Source organism: Aythya marila (genome assembly GCF_965140915.1).
Source record: "Aythya marila genome assembly, chromosome: 5".
In the NCBI taxonomy this organism is placed as follows: domain Eukaryota; kingdom Metazoa; phylum Chordata; class Aves; order Anseriformes; family Anatidae; genus Aythya; species Aythya marila.
The window spans coordinates 60,037,238-60,063,327 of record NC_139046.1 but is presented as its reverse complement, the minus strand read 5'-3'; the positions used below and the strand labels follow the sequence as shown (position 1 = coordinate 60,063,327).

Below are 26,090 nucleotides of genomic sequence, written 5' to 3'. Positions count from 1 at the left end.
TACCTATTCTGATTATTTTTTAAACAGGGTGAAGTTTTTGAAACAAGTTCCTTTCAAATTTATTTATCTTCACAAATTTATTTAGACGTTATTTTAATTACTGCTTAGAATAGAAGACTGTAACTACAGGGAGATGTTACATAAATCTTAACTTGCCATTTCGTTGAAAGTTGGGTTTCTCGTCTTCCGGGAAATTTTGGTTTTGCGTTTGGATGTTTTGTGCGTGTCTGGCAATAAGTAAGTTTTTACATAGGGATTTGGATCTGCACCATCTTCTGTAACCTACAATCCAAAACCAAGTCAAGTTAGAAAACTAAGTAGTGCGTGCCCATTTGATTACTTTCAAATTGCTAGTCTTAGCCATCAACCTAGCCAAAACCAGCAGCTGATTTAGGTTAGCAGTTGGAGAATTTGTAGGAAGAGATACACTTCCATCATCTCTACATCAATCCAATTCAAGAAGGTAACTGACAAAAAATAAATAGAATAGTTTTTGGCAGGGAGCTGATCTCCTCTTACTTACCAGATCTTTAATATGCATCACCATGATGAACAGAGTGCTGTTTCTGTATGATATGGACAGCTTCACTTCTCCTCCCACTTTGCCTGAGGTAGGACTTGATGGACTTGCATCTGAAAAAAAAAAAATATAATTATTCCCTTTGTAATATTTGCATATCATTATCAGTACTACATGAATTATTTACACTAATTATTTACCAATTATTTTAAAGATTTTTGCATTCTCTTGTAAGAACCAACCTGAAAGTTTAGAGTAAGAACTTGAATAATTTATTCAAGCCACAAGCAAGCCTAAGTGATGACACATACTGTTGCAATTTTTGGTATGCTTTCTCATTTCCTAGAAACTGTACGCAAGCACGTCTGAAAACTCTACAAAATTCTCAAGGAGTCAAAACTGCAGTTAATTGTAAAAGATTCCTTATAAACCACATGAAAAAGGTGTCATACTACCGTCACCCAATTTATAAACATCACACCTCCTGCCCTGAAAATAGTACCTACCTGTAGATCTGGCGATTCCGTCTATTCCTTCCACTTTGTCATCACGAAGCAGTGGATGGAAAAACGTATAGACAAGATCACACTAGATTTGGAAGAAATGTTACATATTAGATTAAATGGTAACGAGCACTAAAATTTGAAAGCTTTCATTGGATTTGCTCAAGTTACTTGAACTCACTTCTGACACCTCTGAAGAACTGTTCATCAGACTCTGGATGTAGCTGTTGAGCTCAACTTTTCTTTTAGCAGCTACATCTTTTATGTGTGTTCTTCCCAGGACCATCTTGTTAGGAAAGCTGTACGGGAAGAACAACATAAAGGTTTTAGTTAATTTCCTTGAGGTTAGTACAGTAAAAATGTCATTGCAGTTTCCACCCTGAAGCATTAACATCCCTTTTTACAGTGAGTGGAAGCATGGTATGCTTATAGGTAATGATGTTTTAAAAAGGCAAAGAAACATTTATAGATAACTGTTACCAGTGATACATCACAAACTACAGATTCCGTGTTGGTCCTCTGGCTCTCCTCCATAAAACTTCAAGATGACAATTTGCTCCCTTAATTGCCATCTCTGAGGTCTACTTAGCTTGAAACGGAGGCAAAACTGCTGAGAAGCGATCTTTACCTCCACCCAGTTGGAATCATTTTTTTGCTGCTTTGTATTATATTAAACAGTGCATTGTATTTTGCTCATTCTAACAGCGATGAGTGAGTGAGGAACATACCCTGGTAACTTCCAGAGAGGAAAGAGAATGCCAAGTTTGTTGTGGAGCTCCTGGAACTCATCAAATGTTCGGAAAACAAACGTTGGCTCAGCTTGCCCTTCTCTCAAAACTCTCACCACATATATCTGTCAGAAACACAGAAAAAAAAGAGACAGTAGGAGTAATGTTACAGAACTGACTTTGTGTGGTTGTATTTTAACAATTAACTCCTCCAACTATGGTCATCTTTCTCCTGCACACATTTCCCAGTAACACTGTTTGAATTTTAAAGTTAGAAGCATTAATAGCCCTACTCTAAGGCAAAGTAACATCGCGTGATTGTCCCATAATGTAGGTCCACATCTGACAGTGGGATAAAAGTAGTTAAAGCTCAGCTGTCAGCATTCTCCCTTTGAAGCCTCATTCTAAGTTCATACCGTACAGCAAGTGAACGAACTTTTAACAGATCAGTGCAAGGTTTTATCTAGCCATATACCTATGCAGCCAGAACTGCTGTGAAAATTTACAGGTACAGACTATGGAGGAACCTAATGACTTCTGCCTCCAATTCAAAGGAGTTTTTGTTTGTTTGTTTTTAACAGAAGCAGATTACATCACCTTAGCAATTTCCTGGAAAATAAAAGGCTACCTTGGCTTAGATCAGGAGTATTCATATGCATTTGTAATACAGTGACTCACTGCAAAGCTTTTCTTCATCTCTGAATTATTTATCTTTACTCTAACTTACCTAGGTGGTGTCTAGGAGATTAAATCATTCACAGCTTGGAATGGCAACTTGGAAACAGATACAGGTAACCGTATTAGCACGGCACTTTTAAAATCAATTTGAGGAAAAAGTAATTTGGGCTAAACTAGTCTAGGCCAGCAAACAGCCACAGTGAAATAACGATAATAAGGAAGGAAACAACACTGTTGCACATCTCCATAGGGGTATGATTACCAATAAAAGTCTTAAAGTGTAACCCAGGCCTATCAAAATCCTGAATTGTATTGTTTGCTGTTACTTCTGCCCTTTATGCTTTTTTCTGGATGCTTTTCAAGGCGTGCCTTCATTTTGAAGAATATTCTTTGATGTCAAAAATACCGATCTCTACTCTAGCAACCGAGCTGTGGATTTAGCCTGGCCAGCAGCTAAGCAGTCCCACCGCTGCTTGCTGACTCCCACACTCCAACTGTGCGAACAGGGGAGAGAATAAAAGCAAAGTACGAAGACTCACGGGTTGAGACAAAAAGACAGTCCCCGGGGTGGAAAGGCAGGAGGTGATGCAAATGCAGTTTCTCACCACCTCCCATATGCAGACCCACACCCAGCCAGTCTCCAAGCAACAGCCTCCTTGGAAGATGATTTCCCACCCACTTCTTCTCCCACCCCCCAGCCCCTCTTCTCCCCTTTTGTTTTTTAAGCTAAGCACGATATTCCAGGGTATGGAACATCTCTGGTCAGCTCCAGGCAGCTGCTGTGTCCCCTCCCAGCTCCTCGCCCACCTAAAGCCCACTCCCTGCAGGAGGCAGCTGCGGGATGGGGTAAAAAAGAGAAAGCCTTGACACTGGGCAAGTGCTGTTCAGCAACAGCCAAAACAAGGGCCATAAATCCAAAACAGCAGCAAATGGGTTCCCATGAAGCAAGGAAAGTTAACTTTATGCTCTACACAGGGATTCTACATACTTACATAATGTTTATCTGGATTATACCTCTTCTGGTACGTAAACACAGACACTTGTTTGATCCGGCCGTCTTGTTTCAGAGAGTACGTCTTCGCAGAAAACGAGAGGATGGGTTCATCATTGGATGGCAGGCCTGAGAAACGCAGCTGAGCCAGGTTGTGAATGAAAAAATTAAACTTCGTGGCAACGCTTCCTAGACTGGATTCAATCAACCTACCGAAGAAAAAAACAGCTTCAAATACTCAAGCGCATGTCAGAACACACCAAAATTGATCTGTCAATGAATCAGACAAATTTTAAGTCTTTAAGAAAAATAAAAAAGCAAGTTCTTAATGACAGGGAAACAGAGTTTTTAAATTCAAATTGACCGACGAGCTAAAAAATACAAAAAATACGTGCATACTACTGCAGTCTGTTCCCCTCTCCCCCCCCTGTATTTAAAACACATTCCAATAACACATTTTGTAACACGTAACAACAACTCAGTTACGCTACATGCACGCACCCACTTGCTATATTGCAGTGTCATCCTTCCCTCCCCAGCACACAGAAGCACTTTTTGGAAAGCTTCTTTACACTGCACACGTTTCAAGGATCCCAACACACATGCTGCTATTAAGGAACTTGGATGCATTCCTTTAAAAATTCAAGTCTCAAGCAGCAGAACAGAATTGCTTGCTCTCACTCTTCCAAACCATTCTTTTGCACGAGGTTACCCATAAATGCCAAGTATTTTAGCACAAGCATTAATCGTGTATGAAACTGGTCTTATTTATGCAGTTCACTGGTCCACTGATTGGCATCCTGCGATTGTACGATGCAACTAACTCAACTTCTACAGACATGCTTGTGAACATCCTCAATAAATTTTCACCAGAGCAGGAAGCTCCCATCAGAAGGATGATGCTGGTGGTTATTTCAGTTCTTTCACTTATCCAGTACCTTGTAAAGAAAATGGTGGCTTCTGCATCTGTTGTTTGGGGCTGGAGAGCATCCTGGACATACTTCAAGTCCTGAATACTACTTAGTTCTGGTAATCCAGAAGAAAGCATCTGTAGGAAATTCCATTTGCAGTTTTAATATAGTAAACAATTTCATGTGGAAATAATGAAAACTCTTAGACCTTCAAACTTCAGTGAAGCTGCAATAAATTGCTAAATGCTAACAGATACAGCCAAACAATCGCTTCCAATCAGCATTTACTCCCTTGTCTTACCTCTGCTAAGTTAAAAGCACCTAGCAGAGCTTGGTATTTCTGAAGCTTTAAATTCTCAGGAAATAGGTAAGTAGTTAAAAAGGAGCCTGAAGAAATTCACCACATAAAACCTGCCCAAGAAGTACATATGATATTTCTGGTTTCTAAAGACGTGCAAGAGTTCTGGCACCATGAAAAGCTCAGAACGTAATATGAGCCAACATCATAGATCTATCACGTTTCAGTTGAATTTGATACAGTGCTTACCAGGGAAAGTAGGTTAAGGAAGAGGTTTGCATGTTTCCTTATCGAATTGTAAGCTTGACAACAGAGATCCACAAACAACTGGAAGCGAATAGTCGGTTTTTCACCACCGTTAATGACATAAGCCATATCTGACGTTAGCACAAAAGGAGCCCGATCCCTGTCCAAAAAGCACAGGATTTCCATGTTGATTATAAGGTCCGTTCACTTTGTCTCCTGCTTCCCTCCACCCCCAGGCATTCGGTATCAAATAACCCATTAATACCACATTACTCTTCTGGTTTGGGAATCAGCTGCTTCCTGCCACCTTTGATTCCCAGCACATTAACACGGTACCGGACTGGCAGATTGCCCAGAGCAATACTTGGAAGCCAGGTTACCTTACGGTGCCCTTTGTCCCTCATTTCTAGAAACCATAACACACTGATAAAAACGCAATGAATATACCTGAACTGATGATATAAATCATCTTCCCCTATGCAGAGGAGTAGTAAAGACAAACTTGCTGCTCGCTCTTGTCTCTAATGTTGGCATTTGCTACTGTTTTAGAAGCCAGTGTCTGTTTTCATTCATTCCACACTCAGAGGTATTTGGATTATGTAACATTTCTGGCACTCCATTATTCGTTCATTGATAAAATTTACATAATAAGCATTTTATTTGAAAGATACACCTATGTGCTTTGGCTTAAAACAGTTCCAGAGGTAGAACATGGAAATAAAAAGCTGGAGACTTCACAGAATTCATTCTATACAAGCAAGTTTGAATGCATTCTGGAAACTTAGGGGTTAAAGTGGAAGATACTGGCTTCTAACTGAGAACATCACTCATCAGGAATTTAAATGTTAATGCTTATAAAGCCTATAAAAATATACTATAAAAAATCACTTCATTCTCTACATTGCTTAGCCACAGAAAATACCTTTTAAAGCTACCAAACATTTGTGCGTGACCCAAAAATTTTCCAAAGTCGATGTGAAACATATGCCCTGTGTTTCGAAGCATTATGTTATCATTGTGGCGGTCACAAATTCCCAACACGTAAGTAGCTACACAGCATCCTGCACAAGAATAAATGAAGTTTTCTGAAGCCTGGGAAGGAGAGAGGGAAAAAAAAGTCAATTGAGAACAAGTATTAATGGGAAAACAGCATTCATACATCCCTTTTAAAAGATCTTCAGAAGAACACTGAAAAAGTTACCTTTTCATATTCTTCCTCGGTAGGATTATATTTCCGCAACCATTCTGCCAGAGGTTTGTCTTTAAAAGAACCCGTCACTCCATATTCCACTTGAATTTTCCTAAGAGTTTCTGAAGCAGGAACGAGTTCTACCATGCCTTCACGTAAAATAGAACAGAATATATTTATTATCTCCTTACATTGTATCGTGTTTTCACCATTTAGTAGAAAGTCTCTTAACAGTGATGAATTTTATAAGTTGAGATTTGCTTCTTTCAAAACTGACTTCTAATTAAAAAGGACTTCTTACAAGGCATGCCATGAAGCACGTGTAGAGATCCAAGTTGGCCTTGCTTTACTACAAGTAGCTTCAGATGCTACAATACACATACAAATTATTTTCTGACTGAAAGCATTACTGTGTAATTTAGTTTCTACTACATAAACTAGTATTGGTCTGTAACTGGAAAATATTTTGATACTGACATTTCTCAGACACAATCTAACAACTTTTAATGGCTGTTGAGTGTCAAAATAGACCAGGCTATTGCTTCAGAAATAAGGCAGAGTGGGATTTACATATGGCCTTATTTTGGAGACACCATTTACTAAAAATATTTGTATAGCTAGATCATAAAAGGAAAACACTGATGTGATTAAAGTAATTTTATTTCTATCCTGGTGAGAGCTACTACAGGGAAATCTGCAACTTACATCTTTTTTATTTTTCACTTTAATCCTTCACGTGCTTTAAGAATACTAATATGAGCAGCAACAAAAACGTAACATGCTATGCCATCAAGTCATTGCTTAAAGTAGGAAGAAATATCATCTGTTTCTTGATGAAAAAAAAGCAAAGTCTTACAAAAATTGAACTTTCTTGCTTAGGTTTGCAAACCTGAATTTCTATTTTCTTTATTTGGGAGTTTTCATCATGTTGTTCTAGGGTCTGGCTGAAAAAATATGTTTCTACACATACTCTTAAAGATGTTTCCTACTGGCTACCTCTAGAGAATTAGCAACTAAACTAGCAAAAGGCACGTTCAGAGTGCAAGGCAATCTTAAAGGTCTGTGATTTAAGTTTCAAACCCAAAGGCCTCATATTCCCAAGGAACTTGGAGAAGCACATCACAATAATTCCAGGAGGGCTAGAAGATGAATGCAGTGTTTAATTTTTCTACTTTTTGCATGTTTCAATACTCCTTGACTCAACTTCAGCAGACTCCAAATACCTTATAACGTCAGTTTGGACTTGAATACATTCCTTCACCATAACTAACTTCCAGAATCAGGACTGCCAAGGCACCATTAGTTTCCTGTGTTGCAGTACGAACACCAGAAGCATTACGCCTTTATTGTTACATTTATGCATTTGTATCACAGTTCATCAATAGCAGAATGTATAAGCCTCAGGACTCGAGAGAAGAAACAAATTGAAATGCAACTCAGCCACCAGGAAATTCCTAACAATTCAACCTTCTCTACTTTTGAGTATGGGAGTTCCCTGTAAAGAAGGCTTTTGGCTTTTCCCCGTTTCTTGAGCCTGCCTTTGAGTAGAAATTTCCTCTATGAGCATGACAAAAAGGTGTGTGTGGGGGGGAGAGGGAGGCAGGAGGGAAGACACAACTGGATTATAGATTATAAACAGCATCTGGTTTTGCACCTCGATCTTTTCCAGTTGAGAGACATTTGAAGATAACCATCCGTAGATCCAGTCCCTCCTGCAGCCAGATCTTATCCATAATCTTAATCATTTGTAAAGCCAACATATCTTGTCGCAGATCTTCTCCAACCTTGAATGGAAATATAAATGTTAAGTGGAGACATAAAATGCTTTCAGTAAAACTAAGTTTCAGATTTTAATTGCTTTACGTTTCTAGTAAGGAATGCATTATGCATTAATCACTGTTTCAGTGGTATCAGTTATCAATTAACATTTTTCTCTCCACCACACACGTAAGGCCTACCTTAAACATCACGTTAATTTCTTCTCCCAGAGGGTCTGCATTTATCAGTGCAACTTTCAGTGGTACTGCATTGGAGCTGAAGAAAGAACACGCCTACAAGTAGATTTAGTGTTAATACTCGAAAAGGACTACTCCCACGAGCACAGAAAAACAGGACATTCTGACAACAAGCACAAACGACACACAATGTGAAAATTCAGATTTCTAACGTTGCGATTGTGGGGAATACACCCTTCTTTTGAATAAAGACCTCTTCGGCTGATATTTATTTAGTTCTTGTATGAAAGCTGACAGTGCAAAACAGTAATGCTTTATACATTTTGAAAAGTGAGTAAAATATGAATAAATATTTTATCGTATTTTAAATTTGAATTATAAAAAGTGGTTATTTGCATCTCTTGCTATATTCTCAGTTATCTGCTTTCAAGTTCATACTTCTGATTTAATTAATAGATATAATAGAGAAGGAAAGCAAAGGAACTCTCTACATAGGAATAAATCCAGCGATAGAGACCTTTAGGTTCCTACTCACGCACAATGCTTCTCCTACACTATCGTTCATTGGATCTTCATAATGAAATAAAGCTATTGCTTGCCTTCCTTGATTTAATATATCTCTTGGACATAACCAGTAAAAGGTAGCTGCACTGATTTCACTTTGGTGTCTCATTGATTTAACCTTATAGCATTGTTCGCTTTTCTGTTTTGATTACCACTGCACACAAGATTTTTTTCGTGTACTTCGAGTATTTCTCTACTTTACTACAGCCAGAATTGCTGGTCTCAAAGCAGACAGGGTCTGAAGTAGTAATAAACTACTACTTTTTCCTTTTTAAATAAAAGTTCCTTCACTTGGTTTTATACAAGGATAACCTTATCCTTTTCTTAGCTAATTTTACTCCCTCCTTCAATCTATATTTTTAATAAAACCCTCCCCACCTAGTGCAAAGAGCTTTCAAGAACTTGATTTTCCTATTTGTAAAAGCTTTGCCTATGTGTCATTGTGACAAAAAGACTCTGAAACTAGGAATGTGCTGTACCTTAATATTTAGTTCTTTTGCCACAAGACTGGGATTGAGAGGCAAACGGCACTTGTTCTTCAAGAAAAATGACTGCACACGTTCCATACCACTTTGTAAAGCAGCCTGCAGAGAGAGAGAGAGAAAGAGAAAAAGTTCATCTGATATTCTCCTAACTGGAGCATCTACAGGAAAACTCGGGACCAAGTTATCCCAAAATATACCATAGCCACTGCTTTAACTCCCCAGTGTCAAAGGAATACCAAATATAAGTTCCAACAATTGTTTTGGCTACTAAAAAAATTGCATATACTTAGCAGTACGATACTAATATCGCTTTTTGTTAAAATTTTCTAACTGAATCAGATAATAGCATCCCACTCTATCAAACTGTAAACTCTTACATTCTTATCACATAGATATCCCATTCTTTTGCAGAAGGGGATCACTCTTCAGCAGTAATAGCTTTAAAACTAAATTTAAATCTAAGCTTACTGTACAGACAGCATCCCTCTTCCTTACCTTATCACCTCACACAAAGCCATGCTGCAGTTGACAACAAATTTGACAAAGACATTGATTTCTTTAAGTCATTAGCTTGCTACAATGCAGAGCAACAGATTCATAGTCTTCCTATATGTATATCATTTGATTGAACTTAGACTAAAAAGGTAATTGACCGGACTGCTTTGAAGGTAAACTTCTTAAAGCGTATTAAAAATTTAATCTACACACCTGTCGACCTGATACACTTGTTTGCTTGACTTTTTCTGCTACCATTCCAAAAAGCTGAACCAGTCTGGTCTGCTTCTCCAGCTCTTCCCTCAGTCCTTTTCCACAGACGGAAAAAAAGGCTCCAAGAATTTGCTCATATCTTACACCAAACTTTGAATCATAGAGCGTATCCTTAAGAAGCCTGAAATAACAGATTTAAATTCAATTTTCATCAAGGAAATACTGTGAACAGTGCAATAGTCAAACATAGAAATATTTTAGTGAACAGATGCTTTTTATGTACATAATATATACATATAATCAGTATCTTGCTTTAAAAGGCAAGAAATTGGCGCCTCAAAGAAGCACTGTGTTTCTTCATAGAAAAAAGCAGGATGTAGATTTTGTCTCCTCTTCATCTGATGTAACACCGTTATGAACTGTGCTATTAAGACAGCATTTTTTCTGGAAATAGTAATCTTATAATTATCATATGTGAACAATGGAACAGAGAACATCTTACCAGTAAAGGTAGTGTGCTATTCGGATACTTCCCAATGCCCGTGCCAAAAGAAATTGGACAAGAGCACTGTCCAGGTAAGTTTCATACTTCAGTGCCTAAATACAAAGAAAATGAAATAAATGGGATATAGATTTACTTCTAGATGAAGACATTTTATGACTGGCACACTGACAGAACCACTACAAATCCAGAGGACAGTCACAGAGCAGCTACCTACTTAATCTGTTTTCCACCCGATGCAATAATTAAGGTTATTAAGTATAGAGGTAGGCAGTTGCATTTCCATGACAAGTAGTCAGGGACTCCTTCAAATTTTCAAGAGCAAAAAATTCTAACTTCAGCGTAAACAGTAAATCTTACCTGCACAAACTGAGGGAGGAAGTCTGTTAATTCATCATCACTTAATGTCTCTATCCAATTCATAGCTGTATTTCGCACTTCCTGATCAGCAAACCTAGAAAGTCATCACAAATCCATATCAAGTTTGTTCTGTTCGTGTAGGACTTAACTTCCTTTTTTAAGATTAGCTAGATAGAAAAGAATCAATAGAAAGTCTGTAACAGCTCGATAAAGGGCCTACAAGTTTCAGATGCTTCAAAGGCATTACGTAAGATACAAACAGGTGTGTTTAAGACAAGCATACCAACTTCTCAAAACTTCAGTCTCGACAGCTTTGCTGTATACCTTGCTTTCTGTTACAAATTAGATTTCAGAATCCTAACCGTAACTGCTGGTCTTGACTACATGACTTGGTTAAGCCTATCGGAATAAAGTTAGGTATGAGAAATTTTATTTAGCTTATCTTCTACTGAAGAAAAGTCATTTGTGTGACACACGCAAAGCTTTATTTTGTTTTCTTACTTTGAATCAAGTAGTTCCAGTGCAGCTAAGGGTGATAAAGGAGGCCACTGCTGAAGTAACGAATATATTTCTGGAAGACTTGCCCAGTCCCAGTGAGGGGCACTAGCCAGTATTTTTGGTAAGCTATTAGTATGAGTATGACAATAATGTCTCTTCTCCCACAAAAATTCTTTATCTTCTTTTGACAGCCTGCAGACAAAAGCATTTTAGGTCATAATGCAAGTTACAGAACATCACCCGCATATCCCCAGTGCTACTGGTCATAGTATACGTACAGATAACCTTGCACACAAAATAGAATGACATGTAAAATGGCTATTTCCTCCATAAAAATCTAAACCAGGTGCAAAACAAGACTCAAATGTTATGGAAACAGTTGTTCAAAGTTATAAATTTAAGAGGACAAGAATAGGTTTTAGTGCAATCTGAAACAAACCAAAATGTTCATGCTAGTTTGGTGCAGATGACTCGGATTGCCTGCCAGAAATGCTTTCATGGCATATAAACAGCCACTGCTGAAATTGTCACTGCCCCTTGTAACTGAAGAAATATCAAGCAGGAATAGGCATATACAACAGCCAGGCAGAGTAGCAATTTTCTAACAGGAGAATATTATGACACTGGCTACAGAAAACACAAGTGAATTTATGAAGTCAGCACCATTATTTTGCAGGTTTCATTCAATCTCGTCTAGAACTCCACAGGTCTTCAAAATACACTAGAAGCACATTCAAGAAGCTTAAGCATAAATTAACATTCCACAGCCTAGCTGCGAAATTGTCATGCACAAAGAGATCATAGCTACAAAGAGGTGAACATACCCAATGGTGTTATCCTTAGAGAGAATGGCGAGGAGACGTTCTCTCATTGGTTTCTCTAACGTTTCTATGGAATGTTGCACAGTAGTCTTTGCAGCCTGAGGAATTTTATATTCAATATCAAAAGCATGGGATGGAAAGTCAACCTAAAAAAAAAAGGTCTTAAGAACTGTGCGGGAGGCTCCCCTTTCCAGCAGCATCAAGTGTTAAGGCATCTAAACTCTTCAGTTCTATACACGTAACGCTTTTCAGGCATTGCTTCCAGAATATTGCCCACCCTATCTCAATTATTCCACAGAATTGTGATCCTTAATCGTAGGACAACTGTGGTGACGTACAAAGCAGTAGTTGGAGTGTTGGAGTACTCCTCTGAAGTGAAATGAGGATGCTTAGAGCTTAGCCTAAACACGGAACTATTAAAAAAACATATCCAGTGGTATCAACCAAACCATCAACTCTAACCATATTTTGGGACTTCTAAGCCATGCCTAACAAAGTACCTCCCCTTGGGACCAAAATTTGGACATTGAATTGAGAATGAGAAGCACTCATGTTCTGTGAAGAAACTGGAATTGCTATCACTTGGGTCTAGACAACTCCCCTTTCAGCACACGTTTCTACAGATTGCTTTTCAAAGGCCTTCTCTCCCAGTACTGATAGCATGTATTATTAAGGCATTTCCCACGTCTCCAATTTCAACACAGTGATTCTGTATCTGAGTTTAATATATTTAACACAGCTTTCCATCCTTTGCCCTCAAAGGATAGTAATTGCTTTTCTATGCTGGCTTTCATATATGAAAAGATTTACACTCTCCCTAAAACAATCTACTACCACTCTTGTATGAGTTAGTCACAACATTCACACAAAATGTAGTCAGGTTAAGTCAGAAGCATATATATAACCTGCAGTACTATTCTTTCCATATTTCCCTTCTTACTGGCCGTCCCTGATGCATGATTTGGATGCGATGAGGTCCAGAGTTGCAAGAGCTTTGTCCCACAAGTTAGCAATCTGGGAGAAAAAGCATGTACAGGTGTTAGTGTCACCATCTGTTTACTTCAACAGAGTATTAGTTATTAAAATAACATCAGCTTAAAAAAGGGGATTGCGTCCATCAAGTGTCACTTCCATTTTTAACTTTCACTGGACATGTTTTATATTTAAAATCCCTTAGTATGCCTGCATGCAGCTGTTATTGAAAAAGGCAGAGGAAAAATCCGGTGCCGACATGGTTGACCCAGCTAAATTAAGCGTTCCCAACTTCTCAAAGAAAAAACAAATACCTCTGCCTCTGAGGAATAAACCAAACACAAGAACCTCCTTTTCCTCTCAGAAGAAAGATAGAGGCATATGAATATTATAGAAATTATCACTTGCCTGGACTTTCCCCATTACTAGGTTCTGCTAGGGCATATCATGCGATATTGATATTTGCCCATTTATTTCCAGTGTTAGTAGTTTCCAACTGTAATGAGGCACAACTAAGGTATTTCATAAAGCAAGAAGCATTGCAATCCTAAGCACAGCACACTTTTGTCCACCTTTAAAAATGAAAATGACATCTCTCAAAAGACTGCTCAACGGCCAAGCTTTCAGTGTATTTCAAGAAATGGTTTAGTATTTGTACGTTTTAAAGAACAGTTCTTTATTTATGTCAATATTGATTAACTAGGAGTTTGCGGTGCCAATAAAAATTACTAGATCATGCCACAAAGTGTAACTGAACAGCTTGTTCTTTTCAATAGTTTCCCAGTTTAATATACTTGCTATAGCCTCCTGTCTCATCCACAAGCAAAGGTATTTTAAGCCATTCCAAACACACGCCATCAGAATGATTAGCATTTTGGAATATTCATCACCTAGTGATGAAAGTTTCAAGGAGCAGGAAAATGCAGGAACATTATTTGAGGAACATTACAGTAGGCTTTTCATTCTTAGTCATATAAGAAGTTTAACAGGATCCAGCAACTGTATTTGAAGAAAGATCAATTGAAACTAGAAGTACTCCAGAAGCGTAACAGAATTAAACAGAATTTTTAGTTTTTATTTTTTAAAGAAACCCAGCTTTGAATCAAAAGGATACTTCAGAGTACCCTGTGATCTCTATTACTCATACAGGTTAATAGGCAAAATGAGCCATTTCTGCTAAGAAACTACACATGTATTTTAAAAGATACATGTGTTTTAGAACACTATTTCCATTCTCTTGCTGGCTTATTTATTGTCACCCTATTAATGGGCTTAGAAATTTAAGAGTATTAAAGAAAATCAATCTATGCAAAAGGTAAGATATTTAATCAAATTTAATTCTCCAGTTTTGCTGCTGTATATGTAAACTTAAAGAAACACACAGCACTGATTATTTTACAGCCAAGGCAAAGATGCCTCTAAAGAATAATAGTACTTAGAAATACTGCAAACTTTGAATTAAAGGTGTTTTAGTTACAAGATAGAGCCATTGCCATATTTAGCTCTACAAAAAGAAGTGGATGAAGAGTTATTCTTTCCTATCTTAATACAGTGTTAAGATAAAAGGCCCCCTTACCTAGTGACATGGAAGGATAGTACATTATTCACCTGCTGTCAGGATTCCGTTCTCTTTTGTATTGCACTAGACACTGTTCCTGCTGAATCCATCACTTGCTGCAAATTCTTTCTTTTGCAAATTGCATTCTCTATCACCATAGCTCATGAATTGGCTGAGAAGTGGCTGCCTGCACTTCATGTGCTAAAATATACACGAATGCCAACTGAATTATCTCTAGCCAACATGAGACACTTTCAGAACTCATGCAATGCCACCCATCAAGACCAGGCCCTCTCAGTGCAGAAGGGAGGCTTTCAGTTCAGCAGATGGTGACACCTGCAGATACTTTAACTGCATCTGACTTATGCAGCAACAGATCCAGATCTAAATGTCAGTGAATTAATTCCTCAAAGGGCCACTTGTGGTGGTGTTGCGCTCACATCCTCAGCTGCTGCATACTTACAAACTGTTGCCGCTCCCTTGATCTCTTTTGGCCTACACTACCATGGGTCATCCCCATGAATTTAATTGAAGGCATTATTTCCATAACACCACCGTTGAAGATTCTTACCTTTGTTACTTCCTGCTACATTCAGCAGCAGAGAAGCGGTTTCTGTAGTTAGGTGTCCTAAACTTTATGTAGAATAAATCACATTAACAAACTTACCCGTATTTTGGATACTTACCGCCTAAAATCAAAAAGAGGTAGAGAAACCTGACCCAACATTTCTGGGCCCTTTCTCTGCTTATTTGAATCAGGCGAACTTCCACTGCTTTGATTCAGAATTCCAAACAAAGTCAGACACAAGACTGATTCCAAAGGCAGTTGTGAAATCTGGATGGGGAAAATTATTCTATAAAATAAAAGTATTAAAGTAAGTCAGACATAGAAGGAAAAACAATTATTAGTAAATTACAGGCTTGTCATCCATATAATCTGTTGCTGCCTTTGGCTTTCAAAAAGGCAATTAACATGGAAGGACAAATGCTTCCATGCAATTATATTTCACTCCACTATCTCCCACACCGATAGTTTATAAAAACTAGAGTTACAATTCTGTACTGGAGATAGATTTAGAACAACCCTTTTTAATTGGCAGTAGAACAACCCTCTTTAATCTTCGTCTCTTAGATCACATTCCTTGCTCAGAACTGCACAGTCCAGCATAACCAGTCTTCCCACTCTACTCACTACCAGGACACACAATTCCAGGTTAGCTGCCTCCTCATCTCTCAGATCTTACTGAAGAGGCAGCTGACAACAGTTTCCCATCCCAACGTATTAACCTCTTAAGAACTACTGAAATTTAAATTCACCAGAACAAACCCAGCAATCCCATCGAAAGCAGCTGAAGATCACACACCCCACTGGACAACTTGATTTTTGTTTACAGGGTTTTCACTGCTTAAAGCGTTCTGTGATTTTCTGTAATTTTTTGCATCGTATTTTGGTGCGGTATCAGAGCACACTACTAAGCCAGTTACAATATAAAAGACCACAATTGTACTAAGCACCTTGTAAGCAGCCTGTTTAACATCTTTCCCTGTACTACACTGTCACTTGTCAGCAAAAGACCTGACAATTAATTCATTGCAATATCAGAAAAAACAAAAAAAGTGGCCAGAGTACTCTCTGGAGGCATGTATTCCAGAACCTGAAACTTTCATTCCTGGCCTGAAATAATTTGTCACTGTAGACTTCTGGAGTATTCCTTGGAGTCCATCTCTGACCTTTAAAAATAGTCAGGGAAAGAGAAATAAGGAAACATGGGAGCTCATCTGACACCTCAGTTATGCAGACTGCCTGGTAACTATGAAGTCAAAAAGAGTAACTTGTGTGTAGATAATGAAAAGTGTTTTCCCCTCTCAGATATCACCTGCCATCCTCTTTCTCTGCATGCTCCTGCTTCCTCCTTTCCTACCATTTTCCCCTGCCCCATAAAAAGAGCCTTAACTTTAGTAGCTCGAACCAGACATTCTCATAAGCTATAGACAGATACTCTAAGTACTTATGCATCTGATCTCTTTATAGAAACAATCCTCAATTAGATTTATTAATTAGATACGAAGTTGTTGTGACATATTTGGAACAAAAAACTATTCAGCATTAATGTCAATAAAAGTCAGCTGCTTTCCCTCCCCATTTAGATAATCTGAGCACTGCTTAAAAGCAAGCTTTATTCATCCTTCTTTAAGCAGTGCAAGCTGTTCCCATTACAAAGAATGCTATGACCTTCCCAACTCGTTATAGTTGTATACTATAAATAAATTAGCACAGGGCGCCTGTCCAGAATTTCCATTCCCAGTTTTAAAACGCAGGGCAAAATACCATTCAGAATAATATTTCTGATTTTGCTCTCAAGTCTCACACACAGTTCTTTCAACACTTTGGAAGCAAGAGCTGATTCAATTAGCATACTCAGCAGCCAGCTAGGTAGGTATTACCTAAAACAAAGTATTTTGTGGAGGGAGTGGTGGTTAGCATTCTAAAATCACTTACAGTTCATCCCATTTAATCAAGTAGAAGAAGTTCTTGTATGTGCCAACCTTCTTGGACTGAACAGGTTTGAACAGATCTTTTCCATTGTGTGTCAGAGAACAAATCAAGTAGTATTTTTCATAACTGAACAAGGAAAAGAAAAATAAACAAGAAGTAAACAAAAAGTAACTCCACAAAATAAAAAAAATAAAAAAGGATGAATTTTACAACTAATGAATTACTTACTTTGCTACCCAACCAGGAAAAATTCCATGTGCAGCAAACACTGTGAACTGGAGATGCTCCGTGGCAGTCCATGCTTCCTTCGTACTCTTATCTTTTGGAGAAATTGCTGCTGAACTGCTGCTACACAAATTCATGTGGAGTTGCAGAAGGGCCTCAACTGCTCTTGTTAACTGGTCTATACTCACTTTCAGAGGGCTTTCAGGCTGTAGTGAACCTAATTTATAAGTTACCTTTAATGTGTATCTGCCTAAAATAGCCACCTTAGAGCAATTTTAAATAAAATTAAAGAACTTTACTCACCAGATGAACTCTTGCTAGGGTCATCGCCACATTTTAAGGATACCTACACAGTAAATTAGAGTAAATTTCAGTAACAAGAAGCCTATACTCATTTGCCATTGCCCTTAAATCTGTCTTCTCCAGAAATTACAAAACATCTAAATTAGGGCCATATCTGGGTTTATGCACCATACCTTTTATTTAATTACAGTTCCTCAAGAGCTAACAGGCAGTGTCAAAATTTCCCTGTCATGTAGTAACCACACACTAAGTTCAAAAGCAAACGTTTTGTCAAGTCACAACTATCCTGACATCCCTCGTGAACTTTAAACAAAACAAGCTACATTGGAATATTGCTCAGGATACTCTCTCTTCCCCGAGTAAAGAGGAAACTCAGGGCTGTTGCAGATGAAAGCAGAAGCTGGTAGCTCCACTACCAACAATTTAAGTCTAACAGCTGTTTTGTGGTATTTGTTAAGGCATCTTTGTAGGCATAGTTACCCTAAGTTTTCTGAATTAAAAAGAAAGTTAACCTGAGGAAATCGAGGAGTCAGTACTGCCCCTATCTGCCGTGTTTGGTTCTTGGTCTGCTCAAATGGAAGCCTAAACACGATATGGTATCACAGCAATGTCTAGTCTTGCAAGGACACTACTGCAGTCTACAGCTGACAAACCAATTATGGGAACTTACTCCCTTCAAATAAGAAAGGATTTCATGCCAAACCCAACTTTGATACAACTGAAACTTTTAATGAAAACTCAGCTGGTGATTGAAAAGCAAAACGTAATGAATTCCTCGACTTGCAGAATGAAAGCTCTCCTTACACCTTCCATGCATTAACTGAGCACCTTGTCAACATTAAGTTTCAACTGGCAAAAAATTCTGCTAAAATAAACAAAAATAAACCTAGAGGTGTGAGGTAAGGGGATCACATCTTTTTCCCCCCCTCAGAAGAACTGCTGTGTCTCCACCACACTTGAAGTAATCCAAGTCCTTTGGATGGCAAGGTGCCCAACACTGGTGGCACAGCGCTACAGATGTCATTTTCTACTTGAGAATCTACTATTTTCTTTTACATTTTTGGCCACTGCATTGACCCACAAACCAATTACTAAAGAAAAAGCACACACAAACAGTATCTTACACGAGGTTTTGATAGGTTTCTGAAAGTAATCCTTCATATACATTGCCATTCAAGCCAGTTTTCATCACAAGAAAATTGAAGGTTTTTACTGATAAAGAGGTACTTGTTTCAAATTCTGCTGGGATAGCATCTCTTGTGGAAGTTATTTTTACAATGCAGTCTAATTATTTGTACAGTTTTCTCCTATCAAAAAAACAAACACTGGAGAAATACATGTTGTATTTCCTTAGGCTTTTACACCAATTTCATGTATTCGTCTGCAAGAATTTTAGTGCTGGTGACAGCTATATTTATTCAGACTGCATTTTGCAAAACTCCAGCTCAGTATTCCAAATATATCACTACACTGATGAAGCCAAAAAAAGCAACAACAACAGCACAGGAATCACCACTCTCTCTAATACGACAGCAAGAGAGCAGAAATGGCATTAGAAGACTACTTCGCTTTTTTATTTGCATACTTTTTGCTTTAGTGACTTTATGACAAAGTGATGCGAGGCCAATTCTGCTCAAATCACCTGCTTGTGGTAAGCCAGTTTTATCACATTCTGCACTACTGGAGAAATTTCATTTTTGCCCATATGCTCAGGAATGCAGGAACATGGACTGCTAGAGTTTTAAAACGTTGTTACTATTCACATACATACTGCACAAAAATATACAACATGTGAGTTCCTCATCTAAGTGTAACTGCATTGATTTCAGAGAGCATGAGCTAGCTGTCAGTTTCCCTGGTCAGATTTAACAGCATCTGCTGTGACTTTAAAACTAGGTTAAAGTTGCTGTTTGGAACAAGAAGGGATTCCAAGACCAGGTGATTAATGCATTAATAGCAAATTGTTAAAATAAATTGAAGTCACCAAATAAAATAAATAAAAAACACAAACAAAAACATAACCCTGACTGAACCGTTGTCAGTATTTGCAGCTACTGGAGATTATGAAATAATATTCATTGCTGTTAGAAAGCATACCTCAGAACACAATTTATAGTGTTAAAAGTTTACCTCGGTGTTTTTAGTCCTTGGAAGATTAACAGCCCTCCTTAGCTTCTTTACTGATTCCGTTATTGCAGGAGTCTCTACGCCATCCAATGTGGAACAGATTTTTCTGACAGTCTTAATTAATTGATCCACTGCTTTATGCTGGTTCTAATAAGGAATGTATGAAAGAACAGATTGAGCTGATCACAATCGTTCAACCCAGTGTTTCTTTAAACTTTTTTTTTTTTTTTTTTTTTTTAAGAATGAATTGCCAAGACAATTTTATTATGAGACCCACTTCTCAATTAAATAAAACGATGTAACAATGTGGTTAAACAAGAAGTCTCAGTACTGAGAATTTTCTTGTAGCTCCGTTACCAGTGCCATAAAACCAGGGCTAGTACAGATTCCAGCATGGTGTCCCTAGAAACATATGGTTTCCAATCATTTTTCCATTAAGTTCTAAGCAGGTAAGTATTGTCTAATGAGATACTAAGCTCAAATTCCCACATGATGTTTAAAAAAAGCATAGTTTAAAAATACTCAATTAGTGTGAGGAAGGAATCATGCTAAAGCAGCAGCTTTTCAATTTCAGCCCTCTTAAACAGGTAGATTCAAGATACATACGCTACAGTATAACTTCCATAATGGAACATTTCTCTTTTTGGCTTCACTTTAACACATTGTTTGAAAAATGTTTGTTCCAACTGTTGCCTTGCATATCACAAAGCTTAAATAGTTCTTACAGGTGAAGCAATGGCAAACTGCCATCCTGGAGAAGGAAAGGAAGGCAGATTGTACACGATTGTACACTTATCTGGAATCTCCTAATATCGCCTTCCTCCTCTTCTTCAGAGAATAAAAAATGCCTAATTTAAATCCAAAGAATCTCAGATTTTCTTTTAATATAAGCAAAGTCTTCAGAATGAAATCTCTTTACTTTTAAAAGGCTTAAGGTATAGGGACCTTCCACAATCACTTTTGAGCAGTTAGTATAATATTCTCTTCTTAAGACGTAAACTGGTTCCTTACACCCACACACACACACACTTTCTCCTCCAACATTCCTGCAAATGGATAACAAAGCAGCCATTTGAATTAAAAAATGGGACTGGCAGTTACCTGGCAACAATTAACTTCGTCCTGGTTTGAAAATAACCATGAAAGTTGGAAAACAATGCAAATATTTAAGCCTACTTTGAAAACTAACACTTTGAAGATAATGGCTGTTTGGCATATGACAAGCGAAGTCTCCACTGTTATCTTCCTCACAGGATCTCAAATTCATTAAAAGTTAGCTGCTGCATTTTTATATGTCCATAGATGTGAAATCAAAGGCTAAATACAAGTGATTTGCAGATCACTTTTACCCTGCTTCTCTGATTAGCAAGCTTCAGCTACTGAGTACGTACATAAATTCACTTCAGGAAGTATTAAAATCAAATGCAGTAACTGCTGGTATCTGGACCTAGTCATCACCTACAAGATCCATCTCCCACCTTCGGAACTACCTCGTGGTTAGAGTAGAAACTAAATCTGAATCATGATGTTTTGCATTCCTCATCTCAGCCTGTGAAATTGCAGTTAAACAACCAAGCTGAGGCAGCTGCAAGAGCAAAGCAACAAAAACACCACCATCTCAAGGAGCACTAATATCTCATTATTCTACAACAAAACTGTGTTCAGAACTGCCCCTGAAAATGTGGTGAATCACCAAAGGCATTAGAAAATCCTATGACTGAATGGTATTAAGGGGATATGTAAATAGCAGACAAAAAAAAAAAAAAAGCAGAAAAAAAGCTTGTTGAGACCTGCACTCCTGGAAAGGCAATAAAACAGACTTCCTCACGATGTTTTTCATTTCCACCAAGGTACTCATTTTAAGACTCTTCCTTACAGAAACCGTTTAAGAAACACACTTCTTATAGAAGCTATCTGAGGTTTCAGTCTTCAATTTACATTACTCTCAGGAGTTAAACAAAGACAGTCCTTCCAGAAATGAGCAAAGTAGGTCATCATCTTCAGCTACCTTTTGCATGTGGGAAATTACTCCAAATTATTGCACATCGACTTGCTTTAGGTTACTTGTGATTCAGTGAAATAGCCACTGATTTTGACATTGTATTTTAAATGAACTCAATAGTCTTACGTGAAGCATAACCAACTTCGCTGTTCCAAAAAAGCTTCACCTCTAACTCCCATTGTGCACAAGCACTACTGCTAACTTGTGTAAATTTTTATGATACCAATATACCCTTCACGAATAACAACTGATAGTCAAGATTCAGACCTTTTTCCCTAAATTAATCTCTTCCAACATTTTTGAGGAAAAGGTTTTGCATTCCAGAACTTGGGAGACACATTGATAGTCGCGATGATTAGGTAATGATTACTTTGCAAGAAAAGCTAGAAAGAAAACTGAAAAGCAATGCAAAAACCCATGATTCCAAATTTCTGACAGCTTGTTCAGGTCTATAGTTTCCCCAAGGCAAGAAAATCTATTTCCTCCAACTATCTTATCTGTAAGTGTTCTCACGCTACCTTAGGTTCAGCAATAATTTCAAACGAACTTACCTCATTTTTAAGAGCTATTTCAGTTTGCTTATGATAGACTTCAAGAAGCTCTTCAAGAGAACACCTGCAAGAAATAATAATCGTTGAACACCACTGCAAGAGTGTAACATAACCTCAAGACAGAAATTCAGCAGCGCACTTGGTAATGAAAAAAAAACCAAACACATAATATTATTACCTTATAATAGGTTCTCTGAAAGGTTTTTCTACTTTGTAAAGGTGTTTGGTTAGGTGTATGGGTGTTCTGTCATCTTCCTCCTGCAGTTAAGATATTAGATATTCAGTCCAGTTCCCAACTTCCTATAATTCCTAACACTGTTTTAGAAATCTCATTGCTAATACCTGCGGCAGGGGAAGGATGCAAAGTGGTCTCTCAACGACAAAAAGAAATAACTAGCTGGTAGCCTAAGAAAGGTGTACACATTGACACGGGGGGGAAACTGGATCCATCGACTCTGACACAAACTCCCATACTCTTCAAGGTTTATACTGCTGCTGCATTTTAGGAGGTACTTACTGTTCGTGCCAGACCCCTGCATATTACGCTGTGAGTCACGAGCTGCAGTTTAATTTCTGTATCCCATTTCCGACAGTTCTGAATATATTCATGGCTTCCTACACAGTGCTTACTGTTAAACAAATGAAAGCAATAGTTATTTACACCAAAAATATTCACTGTTTCTCAGGGATCTGACGTGGAATATTTAAGGCCACCTGTTGGGCTCACAATAAGAAAATGGTAAATCAGTCTCCACATCGTACTTCTTCATAGAGTTTTTCACTTCTGTGGAAGTTCTAGAATACCATTACAGATAGCTACATTTTTGCTAAAGGTCTTAACTACTGTGGTTAACATTGAAAGCAAATATTCAAATCCAGAAAACCAATAGGGATTTGCAAGCCATTAGTTTTGAAAGAATTCAGATTATTTCAGCTTAGAAATTGTCAGCAGATTTTTTTTTCCCCCTGACTGTTGGGATTTAAAGAGCAGCTGAAAACTATAACATTCATCTATAGAAAAGATCTAGAAATCTGCATCTGAAAAAAACAACTGTTCAACACAACAGATGGCAGATTAGAATAGACTTCTAGGAAGATGTTAAGAACCTAATTTGCTCCATACCACAGCAACTCTATGGACTTCTGATCTTTGTGCAAAACATTTTGAAGATTTCTGCTCTCACACATTTAATCGTTAAAAATATACTTGCCAATAACTGTGCCATGAAAAAGTACGAAGTTAAACATTAATGAAAAAGGGTTTGCTTACTTCTGTAAGACTTCTTCTTGGCCACAGACTTTCAGGATATAGCTGCCAATGTCCACTTCACTCAAGTCATCGTGCACCCAGCAAAGTGCCTGCATTATTATAAGCTCAACAGGGGAACTCACTGTTCAAAGAAATTACATCTACAAGTTAAATATAGGTGTACTGCAAAGGAATTTAAGCATAGTTCACCAACAAGTTGTAGCTGTTCGTTATTTAAATTTATTTTTATACTCATAGAAGACTTATGCTTTTATAATCTCCTAAATTTCATCATTTGAAATCTTCACGTTTTACTGCAAACAAAGGTATATTCTAAAGCCTGCCAGAAATGAATCAATCCTATTATGATACAGCGTAGTCACTTGACTAAAAGTACAAAACCAGCTAATTTGCAACATGCTTTGCAGTTTTTACACGAGAAAAGTGTGTTATTTTATTAATAAGATGGCCTTATTCATCAAGTTGTATGTTTTAACACAGAAGGTTTAAGTGCACAATGCTCCCTACACTTCCCTACCTGCTTTCTGATCATCTTTAAATCATCTGCCAACAATATTAAATGCTTCGATATTCCCTAAAAACACTATATGGAGGCATTTTATTTTTTCAGCAGGATCCTCAGTGGTTTTTTTTGTTGTTGTTTAGCAGTATCAGTTATCACCAAGAGCTACCTGAAGCTGATGGCATCCAGAGTTACAGCCTTAATACAGACAGGCCGTGCAGTGTTGACTGCACAGAGAATGTGAATTTTTGTACAAGGCAAACCTACAAGTTCCATTCCAAGATAATATGCCTGGTTACCCAGGAACTTGGCCAGCTAGTTGCAGCACAACAAGCTAGTATTACTTTAGTATTTATGCTCATAAGTACATACTGAACTCGCATGGTAGCTAGTATAATTTCAGTGTTTATTCTCATTTCCCAACAGCCATTCGTCTGAATTTCCAGATAACCTAACATAGCTTTATTCCAGCATACATTTCAATACAAACTTGATGAAACTTAACAGCTCATTTCCTCTCTGCCCGCCCCCCAAATTACCATGAAGTCGGTAATTTGGTTTGTTAGATCAAACCCTAGAAAATCTGGTCTTAATATTCCTCGTTTTGGATAGAACTGGGCTCTTGTTTGGCTGTTTTACTTTTTTAAAAGAACGTTTAATTTTGTCAGCTTCTAAGTATCTTCTGATGGATGGAAGCAGTGACCCACATGTAGGTTCTTTCTTCAATTACCTTTTTCACATTCCCCACAAACAATCCACGCATCTGAGACCTAGGGATTATAAAAACTGAAAGCCTGTAGAAGGCGTGTAGTCTCAGCCCACCATTCTGAGCCTTACAAGCAAATTCCAGTTCAGAAAATAGAAACGTACCATCGCATGTAAAAGTTACTGGTTGCTGGAATCCTTGGATTTCTATAGAAACCTTGATACTGGCACTCTCCCCACTTATATTTCTTTGCAGCATGATTGGACTCAGCACAAAGCCTGGATTTGTTTGCTGATCAGCATATGGAAACTTGGTCCTCAATCTGTAAATAGAAAAAGTTTATAAAGCATTGCAATGGTTTATGACTAAAGCAAAAGAACATTATAATAACCTCAAACCAAAGCAGTAAAGAATGCCTATTGCTCTTACCTAAACTGTATATGCAAAAACATTTAATTTTTCTACTCCCAACAGAACACTGCCCACAATAATTATGTGTCAGTAGTTAGAGGGGAAAAAAATAGTTTTTAATTAGGTAGGGTTTTCATATAGCTTAAAATACTTAATAGGTCAACACTTACAGGACATACCCAGATTCTGTAGAAGCTTAGCTCTAAAACAGTTTTGAAAAAGCTAATCTACAACTTTTGCCTAAAACTGAGTTTTAAAAAAAAAAAAAAAAAAAAAAAAAAAAAGGCTAATTTCTTTCATGTACAAAAGACCACAAGAACTCTTTACATGTTAAATTTGTGGAAGTCTAAATACTACTCAGAAGTTCAGATTAAACCGTAGAATTTGATAAAGAGGCTTAAATTAGGGGAAAGGCTGTTCTTTAGAACACAAACAACATAAAACATGTTCACCTAGTAATGAATAGACAGTACTGTGATAACTGCTTTTTATCTTCCTTGGTATCTTATTTAAGACATTCCACTACCCCATCAAAGCAGGAACATGTTTAGGATTCGTATTTGTTTTTGTCAGATTTTTCTTACAGAGCTTCACTTGTGGAAGCAAAAAAAACCAACCAAACAAAAAAAACAAACCAACCAACCAAACAGAAAAAAAAATAATCAAAAATGGGTATTTAAGATTTAGAAAGCCGTTTGAGTTGTAGGATTTGCTGAGGTGTATCAGTAAAGAAAAAGACAGAGTTCTTTCCAAATAACTTATATTGAAAAACAGTAATATAGAGGGATATAAAGATTTATGCAGATACAAAAAATATATATATATTTTGAGAGTAAAAATAAAAAGTATTGTAAAAACAAGGAAAAAAATGAGAGGAAAATCTACAACTGTAGAAGGTAACAGGACCAAAAGAATAAAAAGGAGACAGGATCACTCAAGAAAACTTCATACTACTGAAAACCTTAAGAATTTTGTTGCATTTTTGAAAACCATGACAAAAACCGGAGAA

The 26,090-nt window shown here is 37.5% G+C and overlaps 1 protein-coding gene across 4 annotated transcripts in view; it reads right to left on the bottom strand.

Moving 5' to 3' along the window:
• PIK3C2A (phosphatidylinositol-4-phosphate 3-kinase catalytic subunit type 2 alpha) overlaps positions 1-26,090 on the bottom strand; it is a 51,149-nt gene that overhangs the window by 2,074 nt on the left and 22,985 nt on the right. For all 4 annotated transcript variants that reach the window (XM_082761699.1, XM_082761698.1, XM_082761701.1 and 1 more), the window contains 29 exons: positions 24,835-24,992; positions 23,463-23,583; positions 22,710-22,821; positions 22,371-22,450; positions 22,193-22,256; positions 19,643-19,786; positions 17,513-17,555; positions 17,213-17,426; positions 16,988-17,110; positions 15,174-15,341; positions 12,863-12,971; positions 11,961-12,103; positions 11,140-11,328; positions 10,639-10,732; positions 10,279-10,373; positions 9,777-9,957; positions 9,063-9,167; positions 8,023-8,115; positions 7,719-7,848; positions 6,077-6,213; positions 5,798-5,967; positions 4,879-5,035; positions 4,359-4,468; positions 3,422-3,629; positions 1,752-1,876; positions 1,205-1,322; positions 1,027-1,108; positions 524-633; positions 157-282 (listed from right to left, as the gene is read on the bottom strand). In XM_082761699.1, coding sequence (XP_082617825.1) covers positions 157-282; positions 524-633; positions 1,027-1,108; positions 1,205-1,322; positions 1,752-1,876; positions 3,422-3,629; positions 4,359-4,468; positions 4,879-5,035; positions 5,798-5,967; positions 6,077-6,213; positions 7,719-7,848; positions 8,023-8,115; positions 9,063-9,167; positions 9,777-9,957; positions 10,279-10,373; positions 10,639-10,732; positions 11,140-11,328; positions 11,961-12,103; positions 12,863-12,971; positions 15,174-15,341; positions 16,988-17,110; positions 17,213-17,426; positions 17,513-17,555; positions 19,643-19,786; positions 22,193-22,256; positions 22,371-22,450; positions 22,710-22,821; positions 23,463-23,583; positions 24,835-24,992 — 3,709 coding nt within the window. The remainder of the gene's footprint in view (positions 1-156; positions 283-523; positions 634-1,026; positions 1,109-1,204; positions 1,323-1,751; positions 1,877-3,421; positions 3,630-4,358; positions 4,469-4,878; positions 5,036-5,797; positions 5,968-6,076; positions 6,214-7,718; positions 7,849-8,022; positions 8,116-9,062; positions 9,168-9,776; positions 9,958-10,278; positions 10,374-10,638; positions 10,733-11,139; positions 11,329-11,960; positions 12,104-12,862; positions 12,972-15,173; positions 15,342-16,987; positions 17,111-17,212; positions 17,427-17,512; positions 17,556-19,642; positions 19,787-22,192; positions 22,257-22,370; positions 22,451-22,709; positions 22,822-23,462; positions 23,584-24,834; positions 24,993-26,090) is intronic.